Below are 20,858 nucleotides of genomic sequence, written 5' to 3'. Positions count from 1 at the left end.
GGTGTAAGTATCCCATGTGTGTAAAGAGTATTTGAGGCCAAAGAAATCTGATTTTTTACAGGAAATATAATGAGGGGATTTGACCTTGTAAGGCCTCCAGTGGCAGAGAGGGCATGAAAGCTGAATCCTTTGCTACCTCTTCCCGTTGGGCCTCATAATTTTCTTCACTGATACTCACATACCGCTTATACACCTAGAATACTTCTTGTTTTCCCACTTTGGTTAGGAGCCATTCAATTATTGGCAAATGTGTTTTAGTGACATACATTGTCCTTTCTGTATGAGAGGGAAGGGTGGGGTCAATATATAGGATATTTCTGATACTTTTGTTAAATTTGGCATTGTTGACATTTTCATCAGGCAGTTCAAGTGATTTGAGATTTTCTTGGGATAAGTAACCAATTAATGTATTCTCTCCCTTCAGAGTATATGATTGAGAGACCAGAACCAGAATTTCAAGACTTAAATGAAAAGGCACGCGCACTTAAACAGATTCTTAGTAAGATTCCAGATGAGATAAATGACAGAGTGAGATTTCTTCAGACAATCAAGTAAGTGCCAGTTTATAATTCATTTTCCTAATTAAAGTAAAACATTGTAACCTTGTCATATATTTCTGCTTGCCATTTATTTGCTCTACTTGCGGTATTTTGGTAATTGCCATTTCTCCTTTCATGGAGTTGCCATAAGGCCTGTACATACACGCACATTTGGTGCCTTAGAAAATCTTGATTTATACGTTCACTTTATTATTGAGCGGCCAATTTTTGTCCTACAGAGCATTGTGGTTGTAGTTTAAACAACTAGATAAAAATATGACCCTTGTGTCTAGATTGCCAGAAGAGTTTATTTGCCATAGTATTCTTAGCATACTTAGGCTGAGACCCAGTCTTTTCCAGCAAAGAGTAAGAGATTTGCCTATTAAACATAGCTATGGCTCCTTACTCACCATTCTCTAGACTCAGTTGGCTATTCCATTAATGGTGAGGACAGGGAGGGTCATGGGATCATTAGAGCATCTGGTTCTGCCCAGTAGACAGATGTTGACTAATGGCATTTTCCTCTGAGATCTGCTAGGGTTTTGGTAGATGATGTCATTGTTTTGTGCCTGCTTATGGGGCATAACCAGGCAGGTCTCTGATCTTCATGCTACCTAGTCACAGAATGACCTTTCAACAAGGCTGACCACAAAGCCATGAGTCTTGTGGTGGCTTTGGCTGTTGCAGATGGGGAAGGTAACAACAACAAATATAGATAGAAGTGAGGTGGATTTATGACCATGGTGTTAAGAGCACAGTATAAAAAAAGGTGGGTCTCCTCTTACCTTGGGTCTAAGGAAAACTTTCACTGTATTCATAGCTTTCCTATGTTTTTTCTGTGAAACACAGTTCTTACTTTGTTTCTCTTCAAATTGGCTGATTTCTACTGCTGGGATCCAGACATGCTGCAAATGTCACAGTAGGACTGGACTTTTGATTTAACTGTGTATTACTTTTTCAGCTTGGGACCTGATGCAGCTAAAGTCTGCTGATCGCTTAATCTGTCAGATATTGTCAGTTGACCTTCTTTTACTTAATTGGTCAAAGACTCCCAAGAAGTTAAGTGACAGCCTACCCTTTTAAATTCATCATGGGATCCTCTAATAGCAATTGCAGGATGTGTTCCTTTAACTCATTAAAGACTGCAAAACAAGTTATTCATGCATTCTTCATGTAGGAGCAGATGCCCCACGTCCATTAACTTTCTCCAGAGAAATGTTGTCTCCTTTCCTTCTAATTAAACAGCATTGCATATTTATTCTTCCTTTTCATTTACTTAACTATAGGCGTTTTTGAAGAAAAAGACCTGGGTTAAGAAAAAGACATGAATCAAACCTCCACATTGGTACATATATAGGACTGCTAACTTGCCACAACATTTACCCCACAATGATAACATTTGCACACACATTAATTACCCACCTCTTCATTATGCAGTCAAGAATTACCTTCCATTAATTTTAAAGAGTCCTTGGGAATTAAGTAACTTGGAGAGAATGTGCTCCTTCAATAATGCTTTATTCTTCCCAATTAAATTATGATACATTATCTAACACTATCCTTTTCCTTTCCTATTGCAACCAAAGATCTTGAGCACTGTAATACGTACTTATTTTGGGGGTTCACTGAGAAGTTAGAGAACTAAACCAGGAAATGATAGAACAGAAAGAGAAGAAATGAAGTTCTCCAGATGTTACTTGTTTGTGATTCCTAGCACTCTTTACCACTAACTGTTCTGTTTGAGGATGGTGGGAGTAGCAGTCCAACATAATCTGACTGAGTGCTTCCCTTTTCTGGCTGTCTGATGTTGTGAACCAGCAGTTTTTTCCCTCGTTGCTAGAGACTGGAACCATTTTTATGTCCATTGGTTAAAACTGTTTATTTCTTCTATGGACTCTTGAATGATCCAAGAGCCAATTGGTGGTTAACTGGAACTTGGTATCACTGTTTTAAAAGCTTCCTGCTCTAGCGTTATCTTATGGCAGTTCATCACTTACCGAATTATAAACCTATTTTTTGTGTGTTTGGATTCAGTGTTGTAGTTAAGATGACGGCCCTCTTAACCCTTTATGGCCATTTCTCAACTTGGTTTCCTTCAGCTTTCTTGTAGATCCTCTCATTCATTTGCTCAGTTGAAGACACAATATGTTCAATTACTCCAAAGATTTTTTTAAAATAGTTGTCTAGTAGATACTTGTATAAACCTTTTCCAAGTTGTGCTTTTAATTTTGAAAATTATTATTGAGAGCATGTCATGGTGTTGGTTACAATGTGGACAACTGACATTGTTACACCATCGTTGCCTTCTGAGCTCTCTTAGCCCAACACAGTGCTGTTAGTTTTATCATACTGTGACCTTAAATCATGCCAAATTAGAACTAAATGAGTTGTATCCATTATTCCAGGGAAAGGAATAGTGACATCAAACTGTTTTCAGAAATACTTGCTGTGACAATTTTCTTCCAGGTGGTTAGTTTTATTTAAATTCCTAAAAGATTGTGGCAGAGCAAGATAACAACCTCAGTTTGTAAGATCAGTAGGCACAGAATGGTTTAAGGCAAATCATGGGTCACTCTATTCAGAATAAAATACCAAGAGTCAAAATCTGTTCATTTGTTGTGTAATGTATATTCTGAGTAGAATTTTTGATTCAAAAGGTAGGTCAGTTCTCTTTGCTTAACAGTGTTGCAGTATATATTTGTATATCAGGCAGATGCTACCTTTCCACATATGAAGACTGTATTAAACCTAATTTGGGCTTTGAAGTGCCATATAATCTAATTAGTTCTTGGTGTTCAGTCTTGCTGTGCCATATCTCAAACACATTCTGTAAGACTGCAAATCCTTAAGAAATACATGTCAGACACAATTTTGGAAGTGATTAAAAGTCTGCATTGAATGAGTCTAATTTTAAAAGATGTTGCAATTATCTTTTCATTGCCAAACAGGGACATTGCCAGTGCAATAAAAGAACTCCTCGACACAGTAAATAATGTCTTCAAGAAATATCAATACCAGAACCGGAGGGTATGTGAATTAAATTCTGCTATGTTTACTTGTCAAAAATATAAACATATTAACACTAAATATTAGAGGATCTTCAGTTTTTATGCTTAGATGGTGGGAAATGTAAATCATTTCAACTATCACTAGCAGTAAAGATGAAGAGACAAACAAAGTAGAATATTGCCATTTTCCCTACTGCCTTTCAGTATACGATTATTTTAAAGTTTTGATAGCTACATTGAGCATCAATGTAATTTTTGAAATACAGAAGCACCTGTATTTCTTTTCGTTTCTTAAATGGGTGAGCTTGTCTATCAACAATAACATAGCTTATTTTTTTTCAATGTATCATCTTAGTCTGTATTTAGTGGTTAAATAAGATGCTCTGTGAAGGGCAAAACTTTGATTGAATGACTTTTTATATACACATATTTCAGGCACTAGAGCACCAAAAGAAAGAGTTTGTAAAATACTCCAAAAGTTTCAGCGACACTTTGAAAACCTATTTTAAAGATGGAAAGTAAGTATTACTTTTAATGGAATTGGCACAGTTTTGTGTTTTTCCTTGCCTTTCCTTTCTTCCTATTTATTTTAGATAACTACTTTATATAGCAAGTAGCATCCTTTCCACAGACTAGTGTCTTAACCTCCTTCTTTCTTTCATTTTAGCATAGTAGAAAAATATATTGGTCTCTATGTAGAAGGACTGCTTTCTAGAAACTTAGACATTTGAGAATGTGCGTAAACAAAATATTTCTCTGTCCTTGGGCATCTATGGAATTTTAGTTTTTAATACTGAAACTTTCAAGTGAACTGTTTTCAGATTGAGAAACATTATGTAGGCACCAGTATGCAAGAGGATCTTAGAGACTGAGAAAAACAAGTTGATAGCATAAGCTTTTGTAAACATAGTTTATGAAACTTTATCCTACAAACCTCTTTCTCGCCGTTACTCTCGATAGCTACAATATCTTTTTTACTTATCAGCATCCTAAAACTGTCTTTAACCCTAGCACCAGTGACACTAAAATACATTTAGTGTTGCTATGCCAAAACCTTAGTTTTTCAATAAAATGAAGACAATCAGGAAAGGGCAGGATTTTACTTTTTCGAGGTCTAACGCCATTCATGTGAATGGCATTATTTTGACTACGTATCATGAAAGCTAAATAGAGTGTTCATGTACATAAACAGGTACATTGATCCCTAAATTGTACAACAATTATAGTAGTTGTTGAACCTCATGACAAAGTGCTGCTGCTTTAATACCTGGTCAATGACTGCTGCTTTATGATTTAGGATTGAATCCTGGTCAAGCAAGCTGACTTAGCATAATAATAATAATAATAATAATAATAATAATAATAATAATAATAATTTATTTGTACCTCGCTACCATCTCCCCAAGAAACTCGGTGCAGCTTACATGAGGCCGAGCTCACAATACAACAATGAAACAATAGCAACAGTAATACAAACAATAAATAAAACTCATAAACAGAAAATAGCAATAAACATTAACAATAACACAATGACATTTAAGAACCTATGGCAGGGTCAAATGTACTAATTGAAATTTTAAAAAATAATGCTGGGCATGACCAGGTGACTTATAAACAGGATAGAAATTTTGGAGAGGGATTGAGTGTGTAGACAATCCTAGATCACTAATAAAGTGCGTTTAGGGACATATTGCTGGGAGTTTCCTTATTCTGGGAAGGCACACTGGAACAACTACTTTTCAGGCTCTTCCTAAAGAATGCCAGCGTTGGGGCACCTTACTACTACTTCTACTACTACTAATAATAATAATAATAATAATCTGTTGCGCTTTAAGATAAAACAGTATTAAAATACTGCATTTTAATCTGCTTTTTACCTGTGTATATTTGTATATAACAAATATACACAGGTAGAATGCAGAGTAATTAAAGAGAGATGTGTCAACTTGACCCAATTATGCTCACCAAGTTTCCTGTTGCAGCAGTAGGCAAAATCTAGTGGGCAGAAAGGAGAAGTGAGTCCAGAAAAGTGAGTCCATTCCACTATTTAGGTATTTTGTCTGACAATCTCCAAGTTTTGGGTGTATGTACATCACAAAAGGGCAGTGAAACAGTATGAGGATTCTTTGAGTGTGTTATCCACCCACTGCCTACCTGTCTCCTTATCTCAACTGCTTCTGGTATTGTTAATCTCCCCCAGACTTATCGTGTTTGGAGGTTTTGAACATCCATACTGAGGTACCTTCATCAGGGCTAGCTCAGGGTTGTGTGGCTTCCATGGCAACCTGTTTCAGTTAATATCTGCTCCTGCACATGTAGCAAGCTATTCTCTTGATCTGATTTTTGCTACTCAGAATGGTGATTTGGAGGTTGTTAGGTTTGAAAGAACCCTATTGTCATGAGCAGAATCCACGCTAAAATAGTGGATGTGGCTCTTAATGAGACTTACCACATTATCACAGGATGTCTGCGCCCTACACCACTGGAGAAATTACACTGTTTAGCCGGTATTGTATCGCCTGACATCTGCCAGGGAGTAGCAACCAGTAGTGAAAGGACCAAGGCAGTGACATCTCCGGCCCATCCCATGTTTGGATATCAGCCAGCACGCCAATGACTTAAATCAAGAAATAGTTTTCTGAGATCTACAGAGACATTTGCTGGAATACCTCAGCAAGCAAGAGTCCAAAAGTGGCAGGCTCAAACCCAGAACTCCAATCAATGGCTGATACCAAATGAGAGACTCCCTCCTGGGCACACAGAAAACTGGGTGACTTCGAAGGCGCTGAACAGACTGCACTCTGGCACCATGAGATGCAGAGCCAACCTTAAGAAATGGGGCTACAAAGTGGAATTGATAACATGTGAGTGTGGAGAAGAGCAAACCACAGACCACCTACAGCAATGCAACCTGAGCCCTGCCACATGCACAATGGAGGACCTTCTTGCGGCAACACCAGAGGCACTCCAAGTGTCCAGATACTGGTCAAAGGATATTTAATAGAATACCAAGTCTGCAAACTTTGTGTTTTGTTCGTTTGTTTTTAATGCAATACAACTGTTTTGTTTCGCTCCTGACACGATAAATAAATAAATATGAGCAGATTACTATTTGATAGGGTTTAGATTTGCTGTGACTCTTAATTTCTTCAGAAGCATTGGACCCATTAAAATGGTCCATCCCAAAAGACACATGGATGCAGAAGAATTCAGAAATGCCCTGGGAGTTTTCCAGTTGCAACAGCTGGCAATTCTGTTGATACCCTTATTGATCTGTTGAATAGGGAGATGACCCTGGCAATTGACCATTGCTCCCATGCTATTTTACTTGGCAGAACATCATGGCCTCCTTGGTTTTCTATGGAGCTCAGGGAAATAGAGCACTTGGGTAGATGACTAGAGCAGAGGTGCAGAAAGATTCAGGATGAATCTAACTGAACATGGTTTTATGCTCATTTTGGAAACTACTTTGCAGCAGCCAGAGCAGCAAAGAAATGATTTTTTAAGCTTTTCCTACATTCACTCAATCTTATCCAGCTCAGTTGTTTCAGGAGTTAAAGGGCTATTATATTCTAGACCTCATACTGCTGAGAAAGAGGCCTCAGAAAAGTGCTGTGACAAATTGGCTTAAATACTTTGTAAAGAAAAATGCTCAAAATCACTATGACTTGAACTTGAAAGAGTCTAGGGAGGTATCTGAGATAAGTATTGTCCAGTTTTGATAAATGAGTTTTGGTTTATTCAACATGATGATGTGGACAAATTGCTTGGAGAGGTGAGGTCCAGTTCTTGCCATGTCCATCCTTCTTAATTAAGGCTGCTAGAGGAAGACTGTCCAATTGAGTGCTGAAGATTGCAAATGCTTTTTTGAAAGAAGGGTATGTTCCATATGGTCTAAAAGAAGCAATAATAATAATAATAATAATAATAATAATACTCTTTATTTATACCCCGCCATCATCTTCCCAAAGGGGACTCAGGGACCAAGCCCAAAGATACTTTACAGCAAAATAAAGTGCAAAATACAACAAAAAATTACATCACAATAAAGTACATATAGTGGCAAAAAATAAAATAAAGCAAAATAGCATAATAGGAAATTGAACACAATGGGCAGACCAAATTGACAAAGATAAAATGATAAAACTCTGGATGAGGTAGGAGTAGATAAAGTGTATTTGAGAGGAGCCCAAAAAGAACGAACAGAATGGTTAAGCCTTCAATTTAGGATGGGGGAAAGTGCATCATAAGACAACACTGTAGATGGAACAGACAGAAATGGGGTGAATGGTCACTCTCCAAAAGCAACTGTAAGGTCATTTATAATGGCCCTTCCACACAGCCCTATATCCCAGAATATCCTGGTGGAAACTCCCACATTATCTGAGTGTGGACTTAGATAACCTAGTTCAAAGCAGATATTGTGGGATTTTCTTCCTTGATATTCTGTGTGGAGGGCCCTACGTAAGGTTCTAAAGGGATTCCAGGATTTTATTTATTTTTTTACGTGGTGGAGGCTTCTTCTTTGGAGGCTTTTAAACAGAGGCTGGATGGCCACCTGTCATACGTGCTTTGAATGCAATTTTCCTGCTTCTTGGCAGGGGGTTGGACTGGATGGCTCATGAGGTCTCTTCCAACTCTATGGTTCTATGAAATAGATTTTCTGAATCACTTCCAATATGGGTTCAGGCTTGCTTATGTGACAGAAACAACTTTGGTTACCTTGATGAATGATCAAGCCCTAAACACCTTGGATCAGGGTATCTGAAAGAGTGTCTCTTCCAATATGAGCTTACCGGAAATTTGAGATCTTCAGATAATGCCCAGTTGTATTTTGCAACCGCTCATGAAATTAGATTGGTGGATAACATAACACGGTTTTCTTTGTAGCAGCATCTCAACTGTGGAACAACCTGACTCCATGTCTTTTAAACGTCTGACAGGCAGCCAAAACAGTACTGTTCCACGTGGTTTTCAAATGGCTGTTTTAACTATTTTAAAAATGGATTCTAAGATTCAGTTCTTGTGAGTTTTTTCGGGCTATATGGCCATGTTCTAGAGGCATTTCTCCTGACGTTTCGCCTGCATCTATGGCAAGCTTCCTCAGAGGTGAGGTCCTCAGACCTCACCTCTGAGGAAGCTTGCCATAGATGCAGGCGAAACGTCAGGAGAAATGCCTCTAGAACATGGCCATATAGCCCGAAAAAACCCACAAGAACTGAGTGATTCCGGCCATGAAAGCCTTCGACGATTCTAAGATTGTTTTACACTGATTTTAAGGGTTTTTAACTTTGTATTGTTTTAATTGAATTGTATTTTCTATTACCTTGGGAGCCTTGTGGACTTTAAATAAGTAAATGACTTTAACTAATAAGACTTTAACTAATTAATAAATAAGACTTTAACTAATTAATTATTGAAAGAAACAGGGTCTTAAACTAGTAAGCTTGTGGTCTGGTCCTTCTATGAGACTCTCTCCTGAATACTGTATTTCACCATATAATAGTCATCTCCACATAATCATCACACTGAGTTTTCCAGTCCAAAAATTGGATTTTTCCCTTTTGTCACGTAATGGTCGCAGACAGTTTTTTAAAAACCCAAAGTAAACCAGAGCTCCCCCTCCTCCCTTCTGGAAGGAAAGCCAGTTTTTTGTTATTGTTTTTTTCAAAGAAACTTTATCTCCTCCTTACTCTTTATCTTTCAGAGGCTAAATATTGTTTTTTAAAAGCAACCTGAAACTGGCAAACCTGTTTTAATCACATAATACTCATACCCATTTTCCAATTAAAAAGGCATAAAAAGCAACAAATATGTAATAAAATATGGTAGTTCCTCGGTGCATCTTCCCCCAAGTATGTATCTGCGAAAAAAACCAAACAGACATATACAACAAGAACTAGGTACATTTTTCCTGAAGGTAACAGAAGGGAAGTGTTAATGGAAGTCATTGAATTGAAATTGTGTGGTCAGGAGGAAAAATATCTCATCTGTTCCTTGACCTAGCTCATGGTGTATGGTTGTTGAAGTTGTTGGAAGTTAACTGACCAATACTAATACAGTCTTCCCCATTGTACAGTTTATTTAAAGTTCATAATAAGATGTTCTTCTGGTTTGTTAAACTTTGAATCCAGAAATTCATCAGCCAAGAAATGCATGCTCTGTCGAGAAGATCTAATGCTAAGAATATATCAACGGCATTTCATATAGGACAAACAGAAACAACGCCACATTTGAATTTGGTGTTCATTTACCACAAATACAATTTCAGTATGATTTGCAAGTAAATTTAAATAGAGAAGTTGAATTGCCTAGAGTTCTTAGTAGGTCGCTATATATTACCATAACCTTTTAAAACATTACATCAGCCTGCAATGAAAAAAACTTTTTTAAAATAATGTATTTTTTAATGTTTTTGGTGGGGTCTGAATTGGAAAAACACGATAAAATGTTGTTCCACACAACTCTTTCACAAATGATGTTACTAATTCAGTTTCTAATTTCATTCACCCATATTTTCAAAAATAGAAACATCAACACAAGTTGTGAAAAACTATGTGATGTTTCAAATCTGAGGCCATTTTTGAATTTAGAATGTCAAATTCCTATTAAAGCAACATTTGTTTTTGAAAGGTTATTATGATCCTCAGTTTTGTAGGCCTGTGTGTCAAAGGTTTTGTTATTTGGTTGTACTGGGAATTTTTGTTCAATGGAAAAAAGTCAACACTTCCACTGGAAAAATGCAGAATCCTCCTATCTATCTTGTACCATCATGACTTCTAACATTCACTCAATTATGTGGATAGCTCTTCTTAACCCAGTTCTAAGTGTGTTTATGGCTGACATGGTCAAAAGCTCTTTATCGGCTCATCCTCAGCTAAGGATAGCGTGTCTGCTTCCGAATGATTGCCTGGAGGAGGTAATGGGCTGGACGAGAAAAAACTAATTGAAATTGAATCCAGACAAGACAGAGGTGCTTGCCATTAATGGTTCCAACATAGGGATGGAGGTGTGCCAATCAGTTCTAGATGGGGTTTCACTCCCCCCGAAAGACTGTGTCCACAGCTTGAGAGTGCTGCTGAATCTGTCTCTCTGAATATTGGCCCAGATAGATGTGACAGTCAGGAGAGCTTACTATCAGCTTTGGCTAATATGCCAGCTGCACCGCTTCCGAGAATCTGGGGACCTAAAGATGGTAGTGCATGCACTGGTAACCTGAAGGTTGGACTTCTGCAGTGTGCTCTACATTGGGCTACCTCTGTACCAAGTTTGGAAAATCCAATTATTTCAAAACATGACAGCCAGATTGGTCACAGGAACATTCAGGAGTGAGCATTATTACACCTATCCTAAAGTCACTCCACTGGCTGTCAATTAGTTTCTGGACAAAGTACAAACTGTTGGTTTTGATCTTTCAAGCCCTACATGGTTTGAGTCCAGGTTACCTAAAGGATCACCTCCTGCACAATCTGCCCATTTTAGGGCACGTAAGTCCTCTGGTAGATGCTACTCCAGCCTGTCAGAACCTGACTGGCAACCGTCACCTCAAGACCACCCTACCATCTATAATCTGGTAATGTATTCTTTTGCCAGAATTTGAAATTATCTGAGAGAGAATTTGAACTTCCACTGCACCACGTGACTTAAAAATAACTACCCTTAGAGCAGGAAAAAAAAAACCCTAGCACTTCTGGAGGGCCCTTTGTTCTTCAGACCAGCTTTAGAAACAAAGAAAAATCCAACGCATTTTCCATAAGAGCAATAAGTTATTTATTCTGGCATGAATTTGGTAGATTTTATTGTGCCATTGCACATGTCTGTATAGGGATTGCAACCTTAGTTGATTATTAGTTTTCTAGCTGTTGTATAATTATTTTGTTTAGGGTTTAAAATGAATATGTTGCTTTGAATGTGAGAATTAAAACCACCAAGGAAAGCTTTGTGAAATTGTTTCAGATCTGATAACTTTTTGTGTGGCTTGGTAATAAGGAAGATGTGCTCTGCAGTGAATGAATGTAATGTTGCACTGTGTGATTTAGTTGCTTTTTTTAGACACATGCATGTGAGAGCTATGCTGATGTGCTTACTTGTGTGTTACGTTTAATATGCAGCAGAGTTGTTCTGCTCACAGGAGAGTTTCTATCAGCAGTTTCAGAAAAGACTCTGAAGGTTTGCAAGGGACACTGGTATATGGGTCAAAAAGTGAAAGCCCCATTACATGAGGCTCCAATCTATATAGAATTGGATTCTACATAGTATTCTTTGAAAATTTACCCAGTTGATTGTAGAAACACTTAAGGCAGCATCCAAGTATTACCAGCTCATGTCTGCAATTCAAATCATGCTTCTTGTTACCACTAAACGGAGAGTTTATGATAATTGCCTGGTCTTCTTTCTTGCTTGGACTTTCGTTTTTCTTAAAACAACCCTTCTATAATCCAGAAGCAAGTGCTATAAATTTTTATTAGATCTTTTTCTAAATACACATTTGTAGGATTGGGCTGCTACCAGATGCTGTCTAGTGGCTTCCTGCCCTTGAGTGTGGTGTTAAAATTTCTTTGTTTCTTCCAACAGGGCAATAAATGTGTTCATAAGTGCCAACCGACTAATTCATCAAACCAACTTGATACTGCAGACCTTCAAAACTGTGGCCTGAAAAACAAAACAAAAAAACTGTATATGTTGAGAGCTGTACTTTTCAATGGTGGATAGGATACCTTTATATGTAAACTTTGACTGTATAAATTATCAGTCCCAGCTGAAGGGACCTAATGCAGGATTTTGAATGGGATTTATTGCCATCTTACACCATATTTTTGTAAAAACATTGTAGCTTAATCATAATCTCACAATGAAGATTTTGCATCACTTTTTTGCTATTATCATTCTTTTCAGAATTATAAGCCAAAAGAATTTACGCCTTAATGTGTCATTATGTAACATTCCTTATAAGAATTGTAAATATTTGGTGTTCTGTTTCTGACATTTTAACTTGAAAGCGAAAAACTGCAAGATTATGTATTTAACAATATTGGTGGCAAAAATTCAATAAATAGTTTACATCTGTTAAATTATATGTGTAATCTGATACCTTGACATCTTTTTGGTCTTGGAAGGAAGTGGGGATGTGATTTTTTTCTGCCACTACAGGTGTTTAGAGACTATGTCCCACTAAGATGGTAAGGTAAAGATTTCCCCGACATGAAATCTAGTTGTGTCCGAGACTTCAGGGTGGTGATCATCTCCATTTCTAAGCCGAAGAGCCAGCATTGTCCATAGACACCTTAAAGGTTATGTGGCCAGCATGACTGCATGGAGCACCTTTACCTTCTCGCAGAAGCTGTACTTAATTGATCTTCTCACATTTTCATGTTTTCGAACTGCTAGGTTGGCAGAAGCTGGGGCTAACAGCGGGAGCTCACCTTGTTCCCCGGATTCAAACAGCCAACCTTTCAGTCAGCAAGTTGAACAGCTCAGTGGTTTAAGTTGCTGTCCCACCAGGGAGCCCATTACTAAGACAATAGCATCTGAAAAATGTCCTAAAAGGTTTTTCCAATGAAAATTAAAATGTTATCCAGTTGGTGTCTGAGAGAATACCTTAACCTGCCCCCTGCTGAAATATGTCCTAAATATGTCCTAAAACCAGCTGTTGCCTCCAGCTAAAATATAGCCATTGGCTCAGTGTGAACTAAGTAACTTAACACTTGCATTACTTCTGTTGAAACAAATAGATTTACTTTACCTGGGTTAACAGTTGAATTAAGGCTGTGGATATGTTGTTTTTATATGTCTCGGCAGGATCCCGGTAACAAGTGCATCATCCAGTATCATGGTGAAAACCAAGTTTATTTTTCCCTCTATATATATACTTGAGGAAACTATTTAGAATAGAAAAAGGGAAAAAAGAACCACAATGAATTTTACATTTTAATTAAAACAAAATAGTAGAATATTCTCCAAGGCATGTACAATATAAATGTTTGGTGGATAAAATTATGGCACTGAAGGAAACAGTCTTAAGGATAACGGCTGAAAAGAAAAGAATGTTCTATTCAAATGTCAGCACAGTATTGGATCGTTCACTGGGGTTTGGGTTTGTTTCTATTTATTTATGATGGTATAACAATGCTTTAGTGCTTTTTTAAAAAATAAACCATTTTCAACTTTAAAGTACAAGTGGTTCTGGAAAGTAAGTGAAGCTTTTATAAACTTGCTTGTTTCAAATTGTACTGCATTATTGATTACGGCTGACTGGGTTATACAACCGTTTGTCCCAATTGCTCATTGGTCTCGCATGCACACAGGAGCTGGAGATAGCAGTTTGCCAGATTCAAAACTTCAAAGTATATACAAACGTTTTCAACAGTGGAGCTAGTTGGAAAACTAATGAAAATCCACTGAACATACTGAAATTCAGGAAAACAAAGTTGCAGTTGACAATTTAAAAAAACAACAATAAGCATTTTTTTTTGCTTTGTTAAAGGCAGAAGACAGGCTAAGTTTCACTTTGAGACTGTCTTAATAGAGGTGTGTACAACTGCATTCTGTTCAAGTGGTGGAGATGATTATTTTACATGGGAGTGGCTGTATGACTACGATGTTACTCCTAGGTTTTTAATTCACTTCATTTTGTCATCAAGTTAAATAGGGATATTTTCTATTGATTCGATAGGCAATTGTCTTTGCAGTAAAAGGGAGGTTCCAACACAGTGTTGGCAACTTTCAGACCTCTGTGGAAAGTACACCTGTCCCCCTCCCCATAAACTGCAGAGGACTGCTAGCTGATCCTTCCATAATAGTCACAGGGCTAATAAAGTTCATCCTCTCCCTAAAGGTGGTCATTATAAAACAACAAACCTTTGTCATTTCACACCTTTGGGGCAATATATATAAGGGGGGGAAGGGAGAGGAAGAGAGAGGCATGAAGAGGGAGCAGAGGGTAGTTGGGAAACTTGTGATGTGTCCCAGAAGCAATGTTTTGCCTTCTATAACCAAACTGCTGAACTTTCTTCCCCTTCCTTCTGCTGCCTAAACTAAGGAGATAATTTGGCATTGTCTCTGACCTATGCTTTGAGGTCAGCCCACCCAACTGAGATGTTTTTACCTCCGGCCAGAGCACTTACACATAATGGAACAGTGACTTTTAACAACTCAGCTCTGAAAATCTCTGAAGGTAAACAAGGATCCAAACCAGCAGCCATACTGTAAGATAGTGTCTCACTTCTTGGTAGTACAGTATCTGCATAGTCACAATCTCTCTGGTTTATTGTCTTTATCACTGCAGCTACATTTGCAATAAATGATCTCTTGGTAGCAAACATTATTTTAATCTAAAACGAAATTTGATTATGCAGATGATTTTGTATTTGGCAGCACTGAGTCTCCCGGATGCATTTATGGAAGCGAGAGCATAGTGGCTTTAATAGACACATATGACAAAGGATGAGGCTATAAATCAAGATCTGTATTCCTAAACAGACATCTACAGCATTACTTTTATTTGCTCATTTAAACAAAGTTCCCAACAGCATTTCACAATCTTTGTACCCTGGAGGAATCCTTAAGATAATTTTCTGGTCGCCAAAAATCCTTGCATAAAAATGATTATACATTAGCATCACCAGTAAGCTGTAAATACTATAATCCAATAATTGTCAGCACTCTCGAATAGAATTTATTTTCTGTGGATCTGTTTACTGTGGTCATTTTTTCTGCCTTTGTAAGGTTCCCCCTCTCCACAAAGGATATAAATTCTAGTGCACATCAGTAGAGTATCGAAAGTGATATTTCAGGAAGAACAAATGCTATCTAGCACAGGTTGAATCCCTGTTCCCTGATCAGTCTTTTGACTGACCAGGATAATCTCTGACTTGTTTGAATTAAGCTTCAATTTGTTTACCCTCATTCAATCCATTACAATTAAAGGACACTGGTTTAACATAGAAATATGGTATTGGTGTTGAATTAAAGGCGAGAGAGAGTTGGTGAGGCTTAGAATATACTCCACAGCAGGACAAAAATTGATCACAACGCCAGACTTTAGGGAGAAAAGGGATTAGCCTTTAAAGGGGGATTTTAGCCATAGGTACTCTGATAAAGGAATCCTGTGATTTTATTTCTTTAGTTTAATTTGGAGGTGTTTGATAGATTGTGCAGGATAAGATCAAAACAGTCTGTTTTACCGTCAGAGAAAGCTCGGTGTTTGCATCTTGTTCAGACTCCTAAAGGGCATATTTTAAGCATTTCCTTCCATTGTATGAGCTCCGCTTTTGCACTTCTCTGTGCAGGCTTATTGTATGCATGCTTCGTCAAAAGTAAATCCTTTTGATTTTAAAGCCAGCATTGGATTGCACTTCTGCAGCTCACAGTTACTCAGAGGTAAGCCTTCCTGTGCTCAACGCAGCTTATTCCCATGTCAGTGTGTAGCCAAACTTCAGTCAAAGAAGAGGTGATTATGTAAAGTAAGGAAGAGAAAGTATTCTTGTCTGAACAGTCCCAGCTGAATGGGGGCAGATGAGAGCAGATGGGTAAAAACTGGGCAAAGACACCTATTAGAGCAAGGCTCTGAACTTCTCTGCTGATGTTGATGCTTCTAAGAATTATTCATGGAGAGAGGGCCTTGTAAAGATTTGCCACAATATGCTATAATAGTAAGCCTTTTCTGCAAATAAAATAGCACAGTACAGAGTCTCCTTCAACTCTGTGTCTTATATCACACCAGAACTCCTAATGACTTGTAGCCCTGCCAGGTTTGTGGAACTGCACATTAACAAGCACCAAAGAATTTCAAAAGAAAATCAATCTGTGCTTTATAGATTATAGCAAAGCCTTTGGCTGTATAGACCATGAAAAACTATGGATCTTTCTTAAAGGAATAAATATGCCACAACAATTTATTGTTCTGGTGTGCAGGAGGCTACTGTTAGAACAAAATACAGAGAATTGGAATAGTTCCCAATTGGCAAGAAGGCCAGATAGGACTGCCTCTTATCAATTTTTCTGTTTAACTTGCATGCTGAGATCTCTCAATCATTAATCAGAGTGGAGACTAGAGTCAAGAAATCAGAAGAAGACTAGCACTTGGAAGGCAACTATGAAAGAACTAGACAAGATTCTGAAATGGCAAGATACATCACTGAACACTAAGTTAGGGTTTTTTGTGTCATGTTTCCAATTTCTATGTATGATTCTGAAAGCTGGATAGTGAAAATGACAGGAAAAGTATCAACTCATTTGATATCTGATGCTGGATAAGAGGTCTATGGTTATACCATGGGCCTCCTAAAAGGGAAATAAGTGGATACTTGAGCAAATCAAGTTTGAACTCTCCCCACAAGTCCATATAACTGAACTAAAAAATGGGCATTTCATAAGAAGACATGATTCACTAGAAAAAAACAATACGTAAAACAGAAGGCAGTAGGAAAAGAAAAGACCACATTTCAGAGGAATAAATTCAATCAAGGATGCCATGACAGTTTCCAAGTCCTGAACAGGGCAGTTGGTGATAGGATGATTTGGAGGTCTCTCAATCATGGGGTCACCATTAGTCAAAATCAATTACTGAGAGATTTTCCCTAAGCATAACCAAGCAAGTTCTTTATTTCAGCCACTTACTAGGAGAGGGAGGGAGCTAGTGTTGTGCAAGGTTGCTAAGGAACGCTTTGTATGCTAAAAGAAAAGGGAATCTGGCCACTCCAAACATCCCAGAAATGCTCTTAGTGTCAGCTTTGTACTCAGGAGCAAGGAGTTTCTGAAGTTCATTGTGTGTGTGTTCAGAAAAGATAATGGACTTTTAATCAAAATAAATAACACAGTGGTACCAACAAGGTAAGCAACATGGATTTTCTATGGGTGAATAGCTTCTATTACTTTTCCAGAAACAAACTGTAAATTATTATAAATTTGCTTGGTTCTGTTTCCCTATCATGAAAGAAAGCTGCTTATGCTTTCTTGTTTACACATACTGTATCCCAGGGCAAATGTTTAATCTATAAAGATACATATGAAAACATTGTGACCAAAGCCTGTGCTTAGTTCTTTGGATTGTTTCCTATTTAAATCCCTTTTGATATTCCAGAGACTTTACTATCATAATTTGGGATAGTTGATGTGCCAAGAAAAAAAAAAAACATTTCAAAAGGGCATATCAGCCAAGGAGAGAAGCAAATTGGTAATGTATTGATTTACATTCATTTAAGCATGAGTAACAAGCCTTTGGAGCCAAAAAAAGCAATGGACAAGATTGCAGAGCAGCCTCCAAACAGGACCAAAGACTCTGGGACTGCAAGAAGTCTGGAACAACTTGAAAACAGACTGACTATTCATGATTTCAGGAAAATGCAAGAGCTTTTTCAGGTGGGTAAATGATCAGCCAAACTGGAGAGCTACCATTTCTTGCCTGATTTTAATTATTATTGAGGCAGAAGAGAGGGAGAAGAGATGGCATGGGAAGAACACGGCAACAAGGCTTTAGATTTTGAGATAACACCCATCATGAACTAGTTGGCTACAGTTAACCTTCTTGGTTTGTCTATTATTTTGATGTACATGGAGAATGCAAGCATTCTGCTGATAGGCATGCTGCATTTATTGTCTGACAACAGCTGGATCAAGATACAAGTGATTTGTATCTCAATATGACTATGACTGGTGGAAGCCATGCAGCCTTTATGGCATGTGTCACTGTCAAACGCAAGGTCCACAGGCCGAATCCAGTCCACTACATAATATATGGCTCATGAGGCTTTCAGTGCCAGGGCAACATAATTACATTCATATAGTCTGACAATTACAAACAGCACTTTGAGAACAATCATAAAGCTGTTGTGATCCTTGGTGAAAATGAGTTTGATACCTTGGTATAGAGTATTTCTTTGGCCTCTTTGCTGTCCCCCCCCCCCCCCCCCCCAATCAACCATATTTTCTCCAAATAGTTGGAGAAAAAATGTTTGGAGCTTTTCTCAGTCGCACAGTGGCATTTTCACAATGTTTTGAATCCTCCTGGGCCACATTTAGCCTGGAAGAAGCCTTTTTAAAAAAATAGAAAGTGATCAGGAAATAGTTGTAGCCCACCTCCTGTTGTTACTAAAGGCTTCTTTTCTAACTATAATGGCCTGAGAACAAGATGAAAATGCTCTCCTTGAGAATTAATTCTCTTGGAGAATTAATGTGCCCTTTAACTTCCTAGAGCCATCTAAACCTGTCCAACTGAGTAAATCCAGTATCCTGCACTCACTGAGATTAAGAGAAAGCAATAGAATTCTTGGATACAAGTGAACCAATCTGAAAGAAAACCTGAAATAAACATATGTATCTGGAAGAAGTTGTCAGCTCAAAGGGTACGAGCGTTTGATAAATAAGACTCCAGAGGCCCATGTCTTTTAAAAAGTGTTATCAGAGAGGAGGAGGAGGAGATTGGTGGTGTGTGTTTTGGTGAGGGGGAAGATGGTGCTTTATAATCTAAGCACACAAAAGCATGGAGCTCAGACCTGGCACCTATGAAAATAAATGACCACTTTCAGTTGTATCTTGCACACAAATGAAAGAAAGGAAAAAGGATAGTGTTCGTCCATTTTAAAGGCTTGCAAAAAGCAGAGGAGCAGAATGGTGTGGTGGAAAAGAGGGGAGAAAGTCTCTAAAGTGTGCCTCGCAGCTAATGTTGAAGCCTACCACAAAACGGTAGGTATATACAAAACAAATCAAATAAAGCTGGCTCCAAAAGCTTTGGATATCGAACTCAGAGGGCTCATGGGTGTTGTTCCCTCTAAAACAGTGGTTCTCAACCTGTGAGCCCTCAGATGTTTTGGCCTTCAGCTCCCAGGAATCTTAACAGCTGGTAAAAGGGCAGGAAATTCTGGGAGTTGTAGGCCAAAACACCTTAACCCACAGGTTAAGAACCACTGATCTAAAAGTAGAACCCATGAGAGCAGGATCTGCCCCTATACGCTCATTCTCTCTCTCTGCATCTGGGCTGGACCTCTGCAAATAATCATAATAATAATCATAATAATAAACACATCACACACTCCTAAAAAAATTAAAATAAATAAAAGCAGAACCCATGGAAGTCACATCAATCATGCTGTCATGACAGCAACTGATTACACTAAAGCACTGTTTCTCAAACTCCGCTCCTCCAGATGTTTTGGACTTCAGCTCCCACAATACCTATCAGCTGGAAAGCTGGCTGGGATTTCTGGAAGCTAAAATCCAAAACACCTAGAGGAACAGAATTTTAGAAACACTGCACTAAAGGCTCAAGATCCCATCTGATGATGGAAGCTAAACAGGGTCAGCTCTGGTATGCATTTTAGTGGGAGACCACCAATGAATACCAGGTACTGTAGGCTGTATTTCAGAGGAAGGAATTGGCAAAAATTTACTTCCAATTTTTCCTTGCCTAATAAAGCCCTACGAGAGTCATTGGTGGTCATAGGTTGACAGGGACATGTGACTTAAAGACACACACACACACACACACACACACACAATGTTGCTATAGTGTTGTCCCTCTAAACTTCTAAAGATTTCTAAGCACTGGATTGCTGTGAGTTTTCTGGGCTGTATGGCCATGTTCCAGAAGCATTTTCTCCTGATGCTTCACCCACATCTATGGCAGGAATCCTCAGAGGTGAGGTTTGTTGGAAACTAGGCAAGTGGGGTTTATATCTCTGGAATGTCCAGTGTGGGAGAAAGAACTCTTGTCTGTTTGAGGCAAGTGTGGATGTTGCAATTGATCACCTTGATTAGCATTGAATACCATTGCAGCTTCAAAGCTTTGCTGCTTCCTGCCTGAGGAATTCTTTGTTGGGTGGTGATTAGCTGGCCCTGATTGTTTCTTGTCTGAAATTCCCCTGCTTTCTGAGTGTTGCTCTTTATTTATTGTCCTGAATTAAGGTTTTTTTTTTAATACTTGTAGCCAGATTTTATTCATTTTCATGGTTTCCTCTTTTCTGTTAAAATTGTCCATATACTTGTGGATTTTAATGGCTTCTCTGTGTAGTCTGACATGGTAGTTGTTAGAGTGGTCTAGCATTTCTGTGTTCTCAAATAATATGCTGTGTCCAGGTTGGTTCATCAAGTGCTCTGCTATGGCTGCCTTCTCTGGTTGAATTACTCTGGAGTGCCTTTCATGTTCCTTGATTCGTGTTTGGGCAATATTCATTTAGTCCTCCCTATGTAAACTTGTCCACAGCTGCATGGTATACAGTAGACTATTGCAGAGGTGAGAGGATCTCTCTTATCCTCAGACAGACAAGAGTTCTTTCTCCCACCCTGGACTTTCCATAGATATATAACCCCACTTGCC

General features: G+C 38.2%; 2 protein-coding genes across 4 annotated transcripts in view; both read left to right on the top strand.

The window, feature by feature from the left end:
• Positions 1-12,618, top strand: part of PDCD10 (programmed cell death 10) — a 35,547-nt gene extending 22,929 nt beyond the window's left edge. For all 3 annotated transcript variants that reach the window (XM_060767575.2, XM_060767574.2, XM_067466031.1), the window contains exons 5-8: positions 425-551; positions 3,488-3,566; positions 3,983-4,065; positions 12,122-12,618. In XM_060767575.2, coding sequence (XP_060623558.1) covers positions 425-551; positions 3,488-3,566; positions 3,983-4,065; positions 12,122-12,203 — 371 coding nt within the window. In that variant the 3' untranslated portion in view covers positions 12,204-12,618. The remainder of the gene's footprint in view (positions 1-424; positions 552-3,487; positions 3,567-3,982; positions 4,066-12,121) is intronic.
• A 4,644-nt stretch (positions 12,619-17,262) lies between these two features.
• WDR49 (WD repeat domain 49) overlaps positions 17,263-20,858 on the top strand; it is a 155,606-nt gene continuing 152,010 nt past the window's right edge. The window contains exons 1-2 of the mRNA XM_060767576.2: positions 17,263-17,377; positions 17,749-17,905. Coding sequence (XP_060623559.2) covers positions 17,750-17,905 — 156 coding nt within the window. The 5' untranslated portion in view covers positions 17,263-17,377; position 17,749. The remainder of the gene's footprint in view (positions 17,378-17,748; positions 17,906-20,858) is intronic.

Source organism: Anolis sagrei, chromosome 3 (assembly GCF_037176765.1).
Source record: "Anolis sagrei isolate rAnoSag1 chromosome 3, rAnoSag1.mat, whole genome shotgun sequence".
NCBI lineage: Eukaryota > Metazoa > Chordata > Lepidosauria > Squamata > Dactyloidae > Anolis > Anolis sagrei.
This window is presented reverse-complemented; position numbering and strand designations above follow the sequence as displayed.